Here is a 19,268-nt window from a genome sequence, read left to right as displayed (position 1 = left end):
ACACATATTACAATGCAATTAAAAAAGAAAGTCCCCTTATGTTCATTTGGGAACGTTCTCAAATTGTTACAAAGGTTGAACCTTAATTACAAAAAAAAAAAAAAATCTCAGCAGTGAAACTAGTTCTCAAGAAAGCAAGATCTGCTGGTCAACTCTTTTCTTCACTAGCAGGGAACAGCAGTTTGAGAAATTAAAAGTTAGTGAATTTGATAGTTTTTTGAAGTAATTAAAACATAGACCCTACACCTCAACATTTTTCCTTCTCTAGGAAAACTTTCTTTACTTAAGGAATAAAAATGACAAGTGAGTTATCATTTACATTTATCATATAACCTAACTTACTTTAAAATCATAAAAGAATAACATGTCAAAAAGGAAATATAAAGAGAAATATAAAAAGGCAAAACTTTAAGAGCTTAATAAAACGAATCTCCTTGAAGCAGCAATCCTGAACCTGCCTCCTAGTGTCTGAACTCTGTGGGTCTTTACCTGCAAAATATGTGTAAAACTGCACAATGGATTTCAAGTCTGATTTTTAAAAGCCAGCTCAGAGAGCGGAGCTGTGTGTGTGATATGCCTTCAAGTTGATTTTGATTGATGACAACCCTAGAAGAACTTCCAAGGTATGTGGGAAATTAAAGAGGTGGTATTGCCAGTGTTATCCCCACCTCCCACCTGTGAGTTCCCGTGGCTGAGCAAGGATTTGGATCCTGATCCCCAGAGTCCTCATCAGATGCTCTGACCACTACACTATATTCTTAAAAATGGGTTATATAACTCTGTCGCCATAACAGACACAACTGGAAGGCTCCATTAATCCAGGCCCCTCTCATGGGGCCTCTCATGCACCCCCAAAAGCTGCTCCAGAGGGATCTTCTGAAACAGATATTGGGGTGCCTCTACTCTGTGAGCAAGAAATCCCAAGTTCAGACCATAACACCCTTCCAACAGAAATTCGGCTGGCACCCTCGCTGGGTGTTTTTAAAAGCCAGTTAAAAACTTGGCTATTTAAGCAGGCCTTCCCTCCTGTCAGCTAAGTCTTTTTATCTCTTTTTTTCTTATTCTATCCCATCTTGGTAATCCTTTCTTACATTAATTGACTTAATTAATATTGCAATTGTATTTTTATGATTATATATATTTTTATATTGATTTATTTTATGTTGTAAGCCGCCCCAAGTAGACATGGTCTAGATGGGCGGGGTATAAATTTAAATAAATAAATAAATAAATAAATAAATAAATAAATAAATAAATAAATAACATCTTCAGTTAAATTTATCAAGTTTGAGTTGATTTTAATGTTGTCAGTCCCTACAGAGCCAACACTAGTTGGTGCCTATACAGTGGTGCCTCGCACAACGGTCGCTCCGTAGAGCGACAAATCCGATCGCAAAACGGCACCTACATAGGGGAAAATTCACAGAGCGAAGGTCGGTAAGTGGTTCGCTTACCGACCTTCGCTTTGCGACCCGCCGATCAGCTGTTCCGCGGCTTCAAAATGGCCGCCGGAACAGCCGAAAGGGGCCGGGGTGCAGCGTTTTCGCGCCCTTGGTAAGCAAGGGGAGTGCGCGAAAACGCTGCGGAAGCCCCGAAATGGCTGCGCGCAACCATTTTGGGGCTTCCGGCAGCGTTTTCGCGCGCTCCCCTTGCTTACCAAGGGCGCGAAAACGCTGCGCCCCGCCATTTCGGCTGTTCCGGCGGCCATTTTGGACCCGCCGGACAGCTGATCGCAGCGTTTTCGCGCCCTCGTTCAGCGAGGGGAGGGCGCGAAAATGGCTGCCAGCTATACCGGAACATCGCACAACGGTGAGTATTCGGCCAAATTGGAACGCATTAAACCATGTTTAATGCGTTCCAATGGCTTTTTACTTTCCGTAGTGCGATGTTTCACACAGCGAGGGCTAATCCGGAACGGATTAACCTCGCTGTGCGAGGCACCACTGTATTTGTTATAGGTGAAGTAGTTTCATGTGTAGTTCAGGTAATTTTTAGAAGAGGGAATGTCAATGGCTGTGGGTTCTGGCTGAGCCAACAGAGGAGGATGGAGAGAGCTTGCTGTTTCGTCTCTCCATGTGATGCAGACTGTGGAATAACCTCTGGTGAGGATAAAGGAGATAGTGGCATGATCCTCTAGCCAACAAAACAAACAAGGAGCAAATAACTCTCTTATTTCAGTTTTCCATTTCTGTATAGTACCGTTCAAATACTATAAGTTTTATTCTTCATGTATAAACAGGTGTAATAATAAATCCGCAGTGCAGTAAATTAAATGCAATAATATTGTCCTTTTCTGCAGACTTGCCAGCTGTTTATAAATGCAGTAGTGGACTCTCCTGCCATTGATTACCACGTGTCTTTAGCCCAAAGTGCTTTGCAGGTCTGCCTTACACACCCAGAACTCCAGAATGAAATCTGCTGCCAGTTGGTTAAGCAGACAAGAAGAAGGCAGCCATCAAATCAGATAGGACCGATTCAGGTACTAAGCCCTTTTTAGTAAAGTCTCTGTTGCACTTATATAACATAGGAATTGTGGAAAGCTGCATCATAATAATGTGTACTTTGGGAAATCAAAACAGAAGAATGAAGACACTAGGCAAAATCCTGTTACGTAATGTTACACTAGAATAAACTGGATTTGGCACTAGAAATCATTAAACTAATTAAAAGCTTCCTATTCCTCCGTTCAGATTTCAGGGCTCCCTTTTGCCCTGAGGGAGTCTTTGGAGGGGGGACTTAATCGTTGAAAATCACTACCAGATCAACATTGGATGTCCTGGTGCTTCTAACCACTATCTAGCAATGATTTTAGACTACTTAAGGCTACCTCCACTGTCCCAAGGCTCCCAAAGGCTTCTCTAAGAGGAAAGGGAGCCCGAGGGAGCTTCAAAACCTGAAAGAGAGGAGGACAGGTAGAAAACTTTCAGATAGTTTAAATTAATTATTTCTGGCCCAGGTTTGTGCTGACATTAACTTTATGCAAGAGAATTTTGCCCACTGTATTGGCTTGACAATAAAAAGTACATAAATAGAAATAGCATTCAAAGGAAACCATTAATTTGGATCTTACTGATTTTCAGGAAGTCGACAAGTGCAGGGACCTAAAGCTCAAAATCATCTCCAGAGTAAACGAATGCTGCTTTGCAATGTAACATACCCAGTGTGTTTCATCATCATTTTTCCCCGGAAGGACATGACAGCAAGAATGACTGACTATTAAATTTAGCCAGTTGTAAAATGTATATAATATCCAAAATCTCAAAAGAAGGGGGGAAATGATAATTCTGCATAAAGGTCAGCTGTTCTTCCACTTCTTTAAAAACTGGCCTTAAAAAAAACACTTTCATGAAACCTAAATATGTTGATCAGAATCACCAAAGCAGCACATTGGTGGAGCAGCACCTGTGCACATTATTCAGTTTTAAAAATTATTCAGATGAGAATTTTTGGAATATGTTAGGGGGTGGGTTTAGCCCAAATGAACTATTGCAATAAAGAATTTTCAGTCGCTTTTATTACTTGTAGGGTCCTGTTTCATTTAATCCACTGATTCTGTAGGAACTAAAGTATAACTAAGCTAGATTTTAAATTAAAATATATACTGTAATTTTAAATGTCATGTCAAGAGTTCTGGATTATTAATTCTGCATGCCCTGTACCCTAAACTTATAAATTGTCTGAGGGTTGGTTATATGTTTTATATTTAAGATGTACATCTTCATTTTCTCCTATATATCTGTGCGCGTGTTAGATCCAGCCTCCCTTGGCTGTACAATCACACCCTCATAGGGTACATACAAAATTGTTTCTTCTCATCTGGTCAGGTCTGGATTCCTAGCTACCCTGTGCCAAATTTGATAGCACATCTATTTATATTTGCTTCCGAAACAACTTCAGACAATGATTCTGTTTTTCTTCTTTGACCAGGCTTGGCAGCTTTTAGCACTCTGTCTTGGGCTCTTTCTTCCACAGCACCCATTTCTTTGGCTCATGAAACTTCACCTAAAGAAAAATGCGGATTCCAGGTATGCCTTGTAGGAATAAATATCAGGCTGCTTAAGGCTAAACGATTGCTTCCTATAATGAACCAGCAGCATTTAATAGACTGTACTTAAAGTTTCTAAAGCAAAGTTTTCTTATTCATACCCATTCTTGATCATTACCATTGACATTGCTATTGATTTACAGATTTCACATTAGTTCATTGACTGAGTGATGCAAGGATGTTGATATACCAAATTTCATTACTATATTTCATCTGTAGCATTATCTCATATAATAGCTGTGTACGCCATCATTTTATTTTTGAAGTGTAAAGCACAAGTTAACCTCCCCTGAAAATTGTAATAACTGGAAGAAGAATGTACGACCTTCAGTTTTGACCACACAACCAGAGTTTAAGATCATCAGGAAGAGATGCAAAACATATTGGAGTATGATCTGAAGAGTAATCAAAATGTGTTGTTGTGGGGTTTTCAGGCTCTTTGGCCGTGTTCTGAAGGTTGTTCTTCCTAACGTTTCGCCAGTCTCTGTGGCTGGCATCATCAGAGGACAGCACTCTGGCGAAATGTTAGGTAGAACAATCTTCAGAACACGGCCAAAGAGCCCGAAAAACCCAGAACAACAATTAGATCCCGGCCGTGAAAGCCTTCGCGAATACAAATCAAAATGTGGTTTAAGCTGATGGCCAACTGATCTCTCCCCAGTTCATCCATGCATTTCACTGGAACAGATTTACTGGCTTTCCCATTTTCTCCACGCTGTCATAGTTCCAACAGTTATGCAGTACAGTGGTGCCTCGCACAACAAGTGCCTCACACAACGATAAATTCACACAACGATGGCTTTTCATGAAAAATTTGCTGCCTCACACAACGATGTTTCCTATGGGGAATTTTCACACAACGATGTCCCTTTTCGCTCCTGTAAAAATGTCCAATGGCTTTCAATGGAGAAAACAAAAAATCACCAAAAATTAAGGACGACTCAGAACAACACCAAATTAAGTTTGCATAGGTTTCAGGAGGTGGGCTAACGACTGCAAGCATTTAAAACACTTTTCAAACAGTTTAAGGCACTTTTACAGGAGCGAAAAGGGACTTCACAAATCCATTCAAATGCATTGAGTCGGCTTCAATGCATTTCAATTGGGGAACCGCATTTCCCTCAACGATGTTTCCTATGGGGATTTTCGCTTAAGGACGGCAATCCGTTCCAATTGGAACGGATTGACCGGTTTTCAATGCATTCCTATGGGAAATGGTGTTTCACAGAACGATGTTTCACAGAACTGAGTTTTTTTGGAACCAATTAACATCGTTGTGCGAGGCACCACTGTATACAAAAGAAAAGGCAGTGGATCAGTGCCTTTATACTGTAGGCAGTGAAAAGTGGGGTCACGGTGAATGCAAAATAATGGGATTTCCTGTACCTGCACAGGGTGTCCCCAAACCTTTTAGAGTTAAGCAGTAGTATTTTGGCAGTAGTATTTTGGCAAATCTCCTGAGTTTCATTTTGTCCACTGTTCCAACAGCAGTATCCTGGAACATATCTTGGTTTTTCTCACTGTCTCTCACTAAATGCTTCTTCTGTAAATAATTTCTAGTTATTTATCTTTGCTTCTTCTAGTCCATTTATCCTTTTTTAAACAAATGTCCCAGAGGTTAGAATTCCGGTTGTCTTTTCCAGCCTACCGCTAGTCAGTGCTTATGGTAGCACAATCCTTGTTTTAAAAATGGACAATTTGGGTGGTAAGCCACTTACCAATGAACACTCTGTTTGCTCTGTTTGGGTAGAACAGCACAACACCCAGCCTAGCAGGCATTTCTTGAGGAAGTAAAAATCATGGGGTAAGACAGAATCCACTCTTTTGGGGAAAAGTGGTCTTTGCATTGGACTCCCTAGCACACCAGCGACCTCCTAAATTTATTCATCTATTTGTTGAACCTGTGCTGAGGAGTGGACTTCCACCCTTGAGACAAATGATGCTTGTCACCATGGATACATCACATAAAGTTTGGGCATGCCCTGTGGGCTCCATATCTGTGGGCTCTCACCACCCAAACAGAGTAAATCCCGTACCGGTCTGTAAGAGGACATTGTTTCAGAGTACACCTTCTGAGCACTTACACAGGTTGCCCTGAAAAGCTGCCTTCTTCAATCCTAATTTTCAGAAAAATCAGCAAAATGGAGGTCTCATTAGTGTGAGCTCACATATGATCACTTGAGGAACTGCAGTTATAGGTAAGCAACTTGTCCTTCAAGCTACAATCACAGCTTGGGAGATTTATGAAGAAATGCAGAATGGATTGTAAAATCATATATTCAGTTTGTTTATTGTATGTTAAAAGAATATGCTGATATTCCAGCATTGTTACAGTTCTATTTATGAAGCCCTGGTTTGTGCTCACAGGACTGAATTAGGAAAATACGCAATTTATTGTCAGCGATGCGTAGAAAGGACACAGCAGAATGGTGATAGAGAAGCCAGACCATCAAGAATGGAAATTCTTTCTACGCTTCTAAGAAATCCCTACCATCATTCCTTACCCTTTAGTATTCCAGTACATTTCATGAATGGGATCTATCAGGTAGGTATTGTGCATAATGTGATATATATACACCAGCACGTAAAGTATGGGCAGAGAAAATCATAACACTGTTTGAACACTGTTTCCATTTAAATATGTTTGAGCTTCTGTTCCTTCCTAGTTTGTTTTTTTAAAATAGATCATCACATTGATTAGCATTTCAGTTAATCATCTGCAAAAAATCTTAAAATATTTTGATCTGTGGATCATTGGACTTTTCTTTTATAACTGGACTATCATTTTAATTGATCAGATAAAAGTAAAAAAATAGGATGGAAGCTGATACTACATGAATTTACACAAAAATATTGTCTCCCTCTTCTATTGTTTTCCTCAGAATGGTGTGATGTGCATCTGTTTTAAAACAATTGGTATTGTTGCACTGGACACTTCAGTTTTAATTTTAAATTTTTATTTAAAATCCAAAGATGCCTTTCCATTCTTTACATGGCATCTTTTTGCTCATGGTAGGGTACTTTCTGTGAATAGGAGAAGGCAGTAGGCTTGGCCTATTGTGGTTGTTTTTTCAACATGTGGTGCTCAGATTTGTGTGATGATTTGTGTTGAATCTTGTTACATTTGTTGTGTCTAGGTTGTTGGGTTTGATGCTTCCACTACAGTAGAAGAATTTCTCAAAACACTTAATCAAGACACAGGAATGAGGAAACCAGCAGAATCAGGTTTTGCTTTGTTCACTGATGATCCTTCTGGCAAAGATATAGAACACTGTCTTCAAGGAAATATCAAGGTAGCAAGTCCTTCAGCTCACTATCATAAATACTTGTATTTTTTTTAAAGAAAAGGTTTTTCGGAAATATACCTTTTTAAAAATTTAAATGTTTCCCTTTTTTCTTAAAGTGCTTTAAGGAGAGTTTTCATGATATTTAAGGTTGTTTTATAAAGCTCATTAAGGACAGGCATGGGAATTCTGAGAAAACTTGAAAAGGATTTATTTTATGATTTTCCATGATATTGGAGAAGCTTCACTAAATGATGCAGGAAAATTACCACATCCTTCAAGTGCTAGCTCTTTCTATGTCTTATGCAGCCTTTTCATGCTCTTGTGAGGTTGTTGAATGTGGGAAGAATGCATTTTTGTACCAAAGGCTAGTAGTTTGTAGTATTACAGTTTCTTTTTATGTAAGTAACTGTCAGCGTACTTGGGAGAAACTGAAGTTATTTCTAAAAACTGTAACCATGAAAGTTACTAATGTTTTTTTGATTCACATCTTTGTGCTACATGGCAATTTTCACTGATCTCAGTAATACATTCAGGCAAGTGTTTCTCCATTTCATCTTGGCACTCAGACCTATTCCTTATTACTACAGTTTCTGCTGAATTCCATGAGATTTGCTTCAAATTAAATATGCATAGGGTTACATCCTTTCAGTGATCTATTGTTGTAATATCAATCCTAACAGAAGTGTATACTTTCACTTTTGACATTAAGTATGTTGAAAATGTCAAAGGGACGTGGTGGCGCTGCAGGCTAAACCGCAGAAGCCTGTGCTGCAGGGTCAGAAGACCAGCAGTCGTAAGATCGAATCCACGTGATGGAGTGAGCACCCGTTGCTTGTCCCAGCTCCCGCCAACCTAGCGGTTCGAAAGCATGCAAATGCAAGTAGATAAATAGGGACCACCTCGGTGGGAAGGTAACAGTGTTCTGTGTCTAAGTCGCACTGGCCATGTGACCACAGAAAGATTGTCTTCGGACAAAACACTGGCTCTATGGCTTGGAAACGGGGATGAGCACCGCCCCCTAGAGTCGAACACGACTGGACAAAAATTGTCAAGTGGAACCTTTACCTTTATGTTGAAAATAAATACATTCTGTCCTGTGTTTTTCCTTGTAGATCTGTGACATTATTTCTAGATGGGAACAGGCCTCTAAAGAGCAGCATCCTGGGAAATGTGAAGGAACAAGAACAGTCAGGCTTACATACAAAAACAGGTATATAATAGTGAGCTGAATGTATATCTCTAGAGACCACTGCTCCTTGAGATAGGTTTATAGTTTAATGACAGTTTAATGAAAACGGGGGATCAGAATTCTGTGCAGCAGAGCTCTGACAAGCAAATTATATTTAGGGATGTACACATCTTGTTCATTTTGGGGAAGTGTCTCTTTTGTTTTCATGCTTTTCATGTACAGTCCTTTTATTTTTACATGGGGAGAAAAGCCTCTTTCAGATCATGTGTTTTGTTTTCCCCCATTCTGGAATTTTAAATATTTGATTTAGTGTGAATAGACTGAGTATTAAAGAAAATTTAATGGTGCTGCACAGATGTGTAAAAGGTTTATCAGTTGTTTCTGATTTTTTTTCTACAGTGGCAACATTTTTTACATTATTGGATTTTTATTAATAATGCTTTGATAGTACATCATCAGGTCGCTAGTGGAACCGACATTGTATAAATGGCTTTTTAATTTGTTAGCTCCAAAACACATTCTGGACAGATGTTTTGTTTTGTTTGGTAGGCTGTATTTTTCCACCCAAATTCGTGGAGAGACTGAAAGGGAAAAGCTGTTGTTAATGTACCAGGCAAATGATCAAATTGTAAACGGGCTCTTCCCCGTAAATAAAGATCTGGCACTAGAACTGACAGCACTTCTGGCACAGGTAAGTGGCATTCATGGTTTTCCTAGTGTGCATGTTTTGTAGTGCTCTGCATGCAGTTGTTCCTTGAAATGTTATATAAAACTTTCTGTTACGTTTCTATTTCTGTGTATTCACATCCTGTGTGTACATTTTATCTCTGCAAAAAACTGAAAAGGCTAGGCCTAGGGTATGTGGCCAAGATCAGTTGATAAATTTTATGGGTGAATTTCATTTAGATCCAGGCTCGCCTGGTCAAAAGTCTGTATACTGTTATCCTATGGTAGCTGAAATCCCTTTTCACCATTACACAAATGCCATGATTTTTGGAAGGGAATAGCTGCAAGTTAAGAGATCTCTGTAGATCTTATTTATTGCATACCAAATCATGCAAATTGGCATGCAACAGGTAATGGCTACAGAGGTTTCTTAATTTATGCCAGTTCCTGTCTAATGTTTACGCTGTGCACATAACTGTACAACAGGATTTCAGCCACTGTTTCTCAACTATCTTTTATTAAATTGGAAATCTTTTTTGGCTTTATTTGTTAGTTATATGCAAGTTATAACTAAAAAGACAGTTAAGACTGGCGTTAGTCATGGCATAAAATTAACAGTGCAATAGTGAAAATCCATGAGCAGAAGTGAATTTTTTCGTCCTCATTTCCCCCCCTGTTGCCTCATGAAATTTGCTCTTGAGAGGTCCCTTCAATCTTTCAGAGCAGATTTTGGGAGCATGGAATGAGATGCAGAAAAGGGCCCTGGAACTGTGGATCCCGCTTGTACTTTGCATGGGAGAACTACCTCATTCCTCTCAATGGGCACTTTCCTATGCAAAGAGCATGCACTGGGGAGCTAACTGGAAGTCCTAGGAAGGACAAACAACTGAAGTCTACTGCCAGTGTTATGATCTGGTTTAGTGGTCCTGCAGCATCTGAGTATCCTGAATTACTTTAATTGTGCCAACATTTTGTGGCTCAACGGTTTCCCCCCCCTTCCTCAGGTATTAACACTGTCTCTATTTCTCTATTTCATTGTGAAAATACAATTATCCAAGTACAGATATAAACATCCAAAGCAGGCCTTGAGATATCTCTTGCGCTTCTGTTGCTACATGGTCCCAGGGCATTAGCCCAAAGTAAGCAGTTAATGGTGATGTTCTATAAAACAGATAAACATGTTTTTGCATGCTCTGTAGGCAACATGTAATGCTTCTGCAACTCTAGTCCAAGAGCTCTAGTAATAATACATTCACCTGCCATGCTCTCTATATGAGAAGTATGATTCTGTAGACACTCTTCAGGGCATGTAATGTGATCCTGAATTTGGCCTGCTTTCTGTTCTATTGCATTGCTTTTTAAAGATTGATTACAGTTACATTAAATAAAAGAATATGTATTAGACTTTTTATAAGATAATTCTTGAACATCCTCAATTAATTATTCTGGCATTCTAGCAGTTTTCAAAGAGGAGCCCATGTTAGTCTGCTTCAGACTAATAAAGCAAAAACAAAGCAGAAGTATTGTGGCACTTTAAAGACTTGCAGAATGATTTCGACATGGCCTTTTATGGATTATAATCCATTTCCTCTATATTCTTAATTCGACTGAAATGCTTACAGTGTCTCCTGAATTTCCTGAATACTGATTTAGGGAAGAAATACCTTTCCCTTGAAAGATGGTTCAAATTACTAAAAGATGAACAGTAGATATTGAAACATGCGGAAGTCCAGAAATGTCTACAATAACAGCCTTTCTCTCTTTCTCCTCCCCTGTCCACTAGGTGGAGATTGGGGACTTTGAAAGACCATTTTCAACACCAGCAGGACAAGTAACATCCCAGTCAAAATGTAATCAAAATCTAAAACAAGTTGTGGAAAAGTTTTATCCAAAGAGATACAGGGATGGCTGTTCAGAAGAACAATTAAGGTATACAGCTCATAGCTTTTCTTAAAAAAAAAAAAACAAGTAAACACTTGTTAAATAAATTTCATTTGATACTATAATAGATACTTCCTCATGCAGCTAATACAAAAATTGGATGTATTGTTACTAAAATCACCAGATGAATCAACAAAGTCTTTAAAAAAATCTTTCTTCTATAGATCAACATAGATGGAGGTGTGTCTGTTCAGTGATTATTGTATTGTGTTGAACAGTGTATTGTATCAACAATGGGGGAAAGGTGCTGTCTACCCGCCTCCTTCAGCATCTTTTCTTATGTTTTCCTCCTGTGCAGGAAAGGTGATGTTGAATATAAAGGGGGAAGCCTCTGCTCTCCCTGGAGGATCTCCATGTGTGGTGGAAGCCTAGAAAACCAGGGTTCCAATTCATATGGAGAATCCCCTACAGTGTAGACTATCCCATTCCATATGTAGATATATAACCAAAAAGAAGGGGTGCAGGACTAGCACACTCCATTTTCTCACAAGTAGAGGATGAAATCCTATTGAAAGGAGGATGAACTGTCTTTATTAAAGAGACATTGCTGCTAGTTTGAGATTATCATATGAATTCCTTTCTCTCCCACTCCTCCATGTTTTTGCCCTGCTTAATACCCATATGCTTCATGTCAATAATAGGCAGCTTTGCCAGCGACTGTCAACAAAATGGATGGCTCTCCGTGGTCACAGTGCTGTAGATTGTGTGCGCATTTATCTTGCTGTTGTTCGTAAGTGGCCTTTTTTCGGTGCCAAATTGTTCGCTGCAAAAGTAAGTATTCTCACTGAATGTTATTTTTCTTTTCTTTAATTTGAAAAATAATGCACAGTGTGGTGACCACGTAGCTGAATTATGATTAACTCTTATACTGACTTTATGCTGCCTTACATGATGGTAAATGGGCAACATTTTTAATTAGCAAAATGATGGTCCAGTAAAAATTGTGACCATATCTCTTCCTCATAAAACATAAAGGTGGGCTGTTATTCAAGCACCTTAGTTCCATGGGGCAGAAAATGGTGGGGGGAAAACCCAAATAATTTGGGAGGGGTGGAAGAGATTAGGGGATTTACATTCAGATCTGGAGAACAATTTCCAGAACAGCACAATCTACACAGTTTTAATAAATGGCAAGCTACATGTTACATGTACACAAGTGTAACCTATAACTTTAACAAAGAAAAGCTTTTTAAAAACTGGGACGGGTGTAATGGGTCAAATGTTTAATTTCCTAAAATTGCCACTAAATCAGTTGAACACTTGTGCAGAAATGTATGATATGCCCTAAATCAGCATATGTTCTTCCTTAATTTTTCTTTACAACATTAAGCAAACAGTTAGGTTGCTTAATGCCAATGAATGTGTAGAATGTGAAGGAATTGTTTCCCTTCATTTCTTGTGCCTTACTGTACAGAAATGTTACTATTAAAAACTTGGTAGTTCTTTATTTTGTATACAACTTATTAATCATAGCTAATTTTGTTTCTTTTCTCTCTAGCCTCTGACAGTATCCACGTTGGAAAGTGCTATGATATGGTTTGCTGTTTATGAAGATGGCATAAACATTCTTGAATACAGCTCTATGGTAAGAAGAAAATAGTCTTTGTATAAAGAAAAGAATAGTATGTGAATTGTGAACCAAATTAATCTCCATTAATCTTTAGCAAACTTGTGTCATGGACTAATTGGGAAAAATCATGTTGCCATTGAAAACTGGGCATCAAGGCATTGGAAATAATTGATTGAAATTAATTGAAATCTTAATTTTCCCTCAGTTTCAGTTCTGGGGCTCCCTACAGCTTCCTTTTGCCCAGTCAAAGTCTTTGGGAGCCTCAGGATGGGGTAAGGGAGCCTTTAATAGTTAAAAAATAACAACTGGTTAACCACTGTTGGAATTGGGGCTGTCAGCAAGCATCCAGAGTAATGTTTGACTGCTAGGCTCCCCCACACCTTCTGAGTCTTCCAAAAATTTCCCCAAGGCAAAATGGAGCCCTAGAGAGCCTCAGAATGAGAGATGGGGAAAATTTCTCTAATGTATATTCATTATTTCTGGCACCCATATCTGGTTTATGATGCCATAACTATGTCAGCAGGACTTTGCCCAATGTGTCCTACATAGGTAGCTGCTCAAGAAAATTTATATTCTGGCTGTGAATTTATATTAGTATATATGTGCCAATTATGTAATAATAACTTTGCAAAATAATGACCATTACATACAGTATTTATATACGGAAACCTATTCTTTTTCTAAAAGTAGCATTTACCCTTAAAAGTACACATGCATCCTGGCTGGGGGTGGAAGTGTATCCTCTGAAGCACGTCCTTCTGAGGCTTGAGAGGTTGCCACTAGAATAATATATGACTCCTATGTTATCAAAGCCATATTTATACATATGCAAATCTGAATGTGATCACTGCTTTCAATGTGCTTATAGACTTGCAGCCTTAGGCTGCAATCATGAATGCACCAGTGAAACTTATAATGGTCTTACTGGAAATGTGAATGTGGCTGAGTCCTGTGGATTTCAGAGGGTCAGATCTACGCATGAGTTGGCTCAAATTGTTTGCTCTTATTTTAGAATAAGTACGGTTGGAGATTAGGCTAATCCATCGCATTTCCTTCCGTTTTCCCACTGTTACTCTTACATTTGTGTGTTCTTGTATGCCATTTTGTGCAATGAACAGTTTGTTGCACCATGGATGATGGCCATGTAAGAAAAAGATTTAGACTGTAATCCTGTGCATGGCTATTTAGAGGTAAACTCAGTGGAACTTGCTTCTGAATTGTTGTTGTTTAGTCGTTAAGTTGTGTCCGACTCTTCATGACCCATGGACCAGAACATGCCAGGCTTTCCTGTCTTCCAGTGCCTCCCGGAGTTGGGTCAAGTTCATGTTGGTAGCTTTGTATTAAATGCCATTTTTAATCCTCCAAATGTGGGATCAACAATTAGCCCTTTCTAATGAACAGTCAACTGTAAAATCAGAGTAAATGTCTTGAAAATTTTTCATTTCAAAAATTAGAGAATTTATGTTGAATCTTTTTTTGCTCTTTTTCTTACTTATGTGGAACTTTCTTTACTTCCGACTTTCAAGAGGCTAATAGTGACATATTTATACAAGAACCTGATTACCTTCGGAGGTTATCAAGATGATTTTATGCTGGTGGTTAATCATGTGACCACACAAGAAAAGCCAACTGAAAAACTCTTGTTCAGTATGGCCAAACCAAAGGTTAGTACAGTAGTATATTAATTGAAACCTGTTAATTCTAACCACTCTTTTGTGTTCTTGTTTACGGGCCAGATGCATCAACTACTGTTTCAAATTGCTAGCTTTTGCAGCAGACATAAAAGCAGATTGTGTAAAAGTAGGTTTTGTTGCTCTTTCATCCCTTAATAGAAGAGGTTAATAAGTAGGAGGAGCATTTTTGATGCTACTAAATCTTCTTAATGAAGACTACCGTACTTGGATTCTTTTTAACTTTTAGGAATATAGCCATAGACAACTTTATTTTCCTAAAGTAGTGTGTAAAATTTTCATATGTGTGGGATTATCTAACTACATATTACTATTTAACCATAATTTGTTGGTGACTTGATGGCACATAACAAAATGATTTTAATTTTGTATAATTTAATTTGTTTGTAAGTTTGCCTTTATGCTCTTAGTAGAAACACATGAACAAAACAAACTGAACAGCAATTATTGGAATGTTTTGGATCCTAGCCTTATTTACATACTTCATTAGTATGTGCATAAATTCCCAAGAACAGATGCCTTTTTAGAGCAGTCGTGGTTTAGCTGGCATGTTTGCAGCCTTGAGACATGGAAGTCCCAGTTATGAGATAGATAAATATTTTTAAAAGATCTTAGAACCTTCACTTCTGCACAGAAAAATGCATACATGAATGTAATAATGTACACAATATACATATGCTAATAGACCTTATCTCTGGCAGTAATCAATTCATTATCAAGAAATGATGAGCACTATTGCCTTTCTTTCTCCCCATTTTCTGATACAGTAATAAGAGAAATATAGAAGATATGTCAGTGGCCATATCTTCTATATTTCTCTTATTATCACTGCCACTGACATGCCTTACGGTCAAAGAAGTCAATGTTGGATCAAGCTCTTAATAGGAGGTAAATGATCATACCAGGCTATTTAAGTGTTCTTTACCATTTCTGATGTCTGTCAACTGCCTGGTTTTATTTCAGATTCTTGAGATTACTCTACTGATTGCCAGCTACATTAACAATTTCCATCAGCAAAAGGGACCTACTTTCCATCTTTCTAGTCCAGCTTCTCCACAGGCAGGACAGAAAAATCAAGATATCGCATGTCATCCATTTTTATTGAAGAACAGACCAACCAAAGGACCTACTTTATTATGAAAAGATCACACACTTGTTAAAATATACACCAGGTGAATTTTAATATGTATTGGGTAGGTGCATTGGAAAAAAGAAATAATCTCATTTCAGTCTGATGAAAAACTAGCGGTACCTTTTTTGAGCCAGTTCTGCTTCTAAGCTGATAGCATGGTACAAAGTGTGATTCTTTCCTGTACGATTCCTGGGATGTACATAGTGTTAGGTAGTAGATCAGACATTGGTCAGATGGCTGTTTATATGCCTTATTTGGCCAAATGAATATATCAGGAAGTAATGAGACATCAAATAAACAATGCTTTGGATATACAGTAAATAAAATTCACCCTTTTACTACTTCCCTTGTGATCCTTTTCAGTATTCCCTATTTTATTCTGGGAATGAGACTGTCAGAAGAAAACATCAGACTAAATTTAGTATCAGCTGTGGAAGAAAGGAATTGGCTCAAGAGCTGCTTTTGGGGAACAATTATTGCTATAATCAAAACATTCCATATGTTATAATTACACAAAATATATCTTTATGTAGTTGACCCTCACTCTTGCATTAGCGATTGTAAGATACCTGCCTAGTTATTTTTTTTCTGGGGAGAATGGAACCTGTTGGCTACCATGTTGCATCTAAACAGTACACCCCTTAATTATGGTGGAGGGAACATGTTGAATCTAAACAATATACACTTCATTTACAGCCAGAATCTAACCAAGTGAACAAAGCACTCACAAACCCTGCTGAGTATGTAGTTCTTTGGTATGTTTAAAAAATATCATACTATCTTACAGGTTGAATACAGAGACTTTATTGTTTTGTAGCTGATCAAACTATACGCAAGAACATAGATTAAGTGAATCATAAAATAGTATTCAATACATACGATTATACATTGCTGCAAAGCTCCTCACATTCATAGAAAATCTTGAGCAGTATTCAGTCATTAATTCCCCAAGTATTAATGATTTGGTGGTGCTGCGGGCTAAACCGCAGAAGCCTGTGCTGCAGGGTCAGAAGACCAGCAGTCGTAAGATCGAATCCATGCAACGGAATGAGCTCCTGTCACTTTGTCCCAGCTCCTCGCCCACCTAGCAGTTCGAAAGCATGTAAATGCGAGTAGATAAATAGGTACCACCTTGGTGGGAAGGTAAAACGGCGTTCCCTAGTCACGCTGGCCATGTGACAACGGAAACTGTCTTCGGACAAGCGCTGGCTCTATGGTTTGAAAAACGGAATGAACACCGCCCCCTAGAGTCGGACACAACTGGACTAAAAATGTCAAGGGGAACCTTTACCTTTATATTTATCACACTTGCAGGAAAGGGGATGGATTTGCAATCTGAGATGTTCCAGCTAAGATTTGAGCTGTAGCCATGAACAAGTATATCTCACTGTCATCTCATCAGTTTCCATATGTAGAGTGCAGTGATGAAGAGGCACTCTTATGTAAACATTGTGAGTTTATGGTTGTTCTGGGTTTTTCGGGCTCTTTGGCCGTGTTCTGAAGGTTGTTCTTCCTAACGTTTCGCCAGTCTCTGTGGCCGGCATCTTCGGAGGACAGGTTGCTGTTAGGAATGTTAGGAAGAACAACCTTCAGAACACGGCCAAAGAGCCTGAAAAACCCAGAACAACCATTAGATCCCGGCCGTGAATGCCTTCGCAAATATATTGTGAGTTTACCCATGAAGATGCTAACTGAATACTCCTAGAGTCACAAAATGTTGAGGTATTAATTCTCAAAATATGTGCTGAGCCCTATTTGAGAATTAATGTAAAATACTGTATTGAAAATGTTTTTAAATTATTGGTAAAATCTCTGCTTTTCATTTTGGCTCACTCACAGATCCTTCTCCTCTACCTTATCAGAACATCCATGATTTTGTACGATTCCAGAAGCTAATCAAGGTCAGATATGGTTCATACTTAGCTAGGAGACCATTAGGAAATACTCAGTACCATGGGAGGAAGGGGTGTATCCACAAGTCCCAAGTTCAATCCCCAACATCTCTAGAAATCAATATGAAAGAATCCTGTTTGAAATTCCAGACAGCTGCTGCTAATCGGAGTTGATAATACTGGACTAGGCCAGTGGTCTATATTAGTATATACCAGCTTTCTATATGCCATGGAAGTTCATTATTTTCAGCTGCACATCTTAACTTGTCAACTTCTAAGTGCAGAACCTGGTCGCTATAACTGCTGCAAAAATAACAGTATTGTCAGGTCTTAAAGCTGTTACACATATGGAACTTATTACTTAAATTATTAACAAATGATGGACATGCATGTGAACTCAGTTTTTTTTTCATTTAGATATATTTATGAATAATACTGTTAAACAAAATTCTCTAATTTATATATTCTGTATAGAGAAGAAAATGTATAACTGTCTACTGTGCCTTATATCACTGATTCATATAAAATAGGCAGAGGTAATCACAGATTTATCACTTGATTATACCCTTTCCTTTGCTGTCAATGCAACATATCATTTTCCCCTGATGAATATGAACTTTTACTTTTTAAATGAAATTTCCATTTTGACACTTCATGGTATGTCTAAATATGAAGGGCACATTGGACCTTTTCCCCCCGGAAGGGTTGAGATGAAATTTAGAATATGGGTCGTTCTATATCAAGGAAATGCTGCATATTTTTATAAATAATACAGGGAAGAGCAGGAAATGCCATAGGTACTAAAATAAAGTGTAAAAAGAGAGCTAGGCCTGATAATTGTGTCTGCTTCAGCTGTGTTACCTACAGTGCAATCTTTAACCCCCTAATATTGCTTGTTGGAGGGGCCACGGATCTGATGGAAGTTCCCTTCCGTTGGCAGAGGGGAGCTCTACCTCTGAAGGGGCAAGGCCCGGCCACTGCAGAATTCCTGCTGCACCCATGGAGAACCTGTCAGAGATAGGGCATCTAACAGGAGGCCTGGGTTTGGATCAGCATGCTCACAAGTAGTTGGCCATCTAAAGAACTAGCAAACCTGTTTAAAACACCCCATGTTTAAAAATAAAAATGATGTAGAGTTGTATACAGTAGATATGTTCCAGAATCGAAGTACATTTTTGCAGCACATTCTCAGTTATCCTAGGCCATAAAAATAGTTTTTAAGGTACTTACTAACACAGCTGCCTCTCTTGAAAATTGTCACAAGCTAAACATTTGCTCTTTGTCTTAACACAGTTTGATTGTGGTACCTTAACAGATCTTTCAGTCTGTAATAGAGTACAAGATTTCACTGATGATACCATTTTTACTAACCCTTTAAAGCTGCTCTATCATTCATGATCTTGGTCAATATTCTCACACTGGGTCCACAAAGATTTACATGTATAAGGGCTTGCTCGTGCCACAGGTATAAACTGGATGCATACTAAATTGCACATTTGGATATCTATCTGCATTATGTATCCCTACTGCATTGTTTTTAATGGTAGGTGTATCATCAGCGTTCTGGTGAAACAGATTTTGTTGCATACAACTGAAGACTGATTGGGGGATCCAAGCATCATAGAGGCCCAAAGATGAATAAATGAGATCACTGAAAAACAGATGCAATTTGATTAACAAACCTAATAAAATACTTTTAGTGGAAAGATGCTGTATTTCAAAAAAATATATATAATAATTATAGAACATTAATTTATGTGCAGAGCATTTGTATTTATTTTGTGGATATTTAGCAAAAAATATATAATGTATTTTTATATGACTGTATACCATATACATATTAAAGGTGTTATCA

General features: G+C 38.3%; 1 protein-coding gene across 2 annotated transcripts in view; it reads left to right on the top strand.

The window, feature by feature from the left end:
* PLEKHH2 (pleckstrin homology, MyTH4 and FERM domain containing H2) overlaps positions 1–16,039 on the top strand; it is a 77,333-nt gene extending 61,294 nt beyond the window's left edge. For both annotated transcript variants that reach the window (XM_072989509.2, XM_072989503.2), the window contains exons 20-30: positions 2,300–2,479; positions 3,928–4,025; positions 6,413–6,590; positions 7,183–7,338; positions 8,445–8,542; positions 9,071–9,212; positions 10,971–11,116; positions 11,770–11,899; positions 12,627–12,713; positions 14,225–14,362; positions 15,353–16,039. In XM_072989509.2, the coding sequence (XP_072845610.2) occupies positions 2,300–2,479; positions 3,928–4,025; positions 6,413–6,590; positions 7,183–7,338; positions 8,445–8,542; positions 9,071–9,212; positions 10,971–11,116; positions 11,770–11,899; positions 12,627–12,713; positions 14,225–14,362; positions 15,353–15,529 (1,530 nt within the window). In that variant the 3' untranslated portion in view covers positions 15,530–16,039. The remainder of the gene's footprint in view (positions 1–2,299; positions 2,480–3,927; positions 4,026–6,412; positions 6,591–7,182; positions 7,339–8,444; positions 8,543–9,070; positions 9,213–10,970; positions 11,117–11,769; positions 11,900–12,626; positions 12,714–14,224; positions 14,363–15,352) is intronic.
* The last annotated feature ends 3,229 nt before the right edge of the window (positions 16,040–19,268 follow it).

This window comes from Pogona vitticeps, chromosome 1 (genome assembly GCF_051106095.1).
Source record: "Pogona vitticeps strain Pit_001003342236 chromosome 1, PviZW2.1, whole genome shotgun sequence".
Classification (NCBI taxonomy): Eukaryota; Metazoa; Chordata; class Lepidosauria; order Squamata; family Agamidae; genus Pogona; species Pogona vitticeps.
Note: the sequence above shows the minus strand (reverse complement) of the source record. Positions and strands in the feature narration are given on the sequence as shown.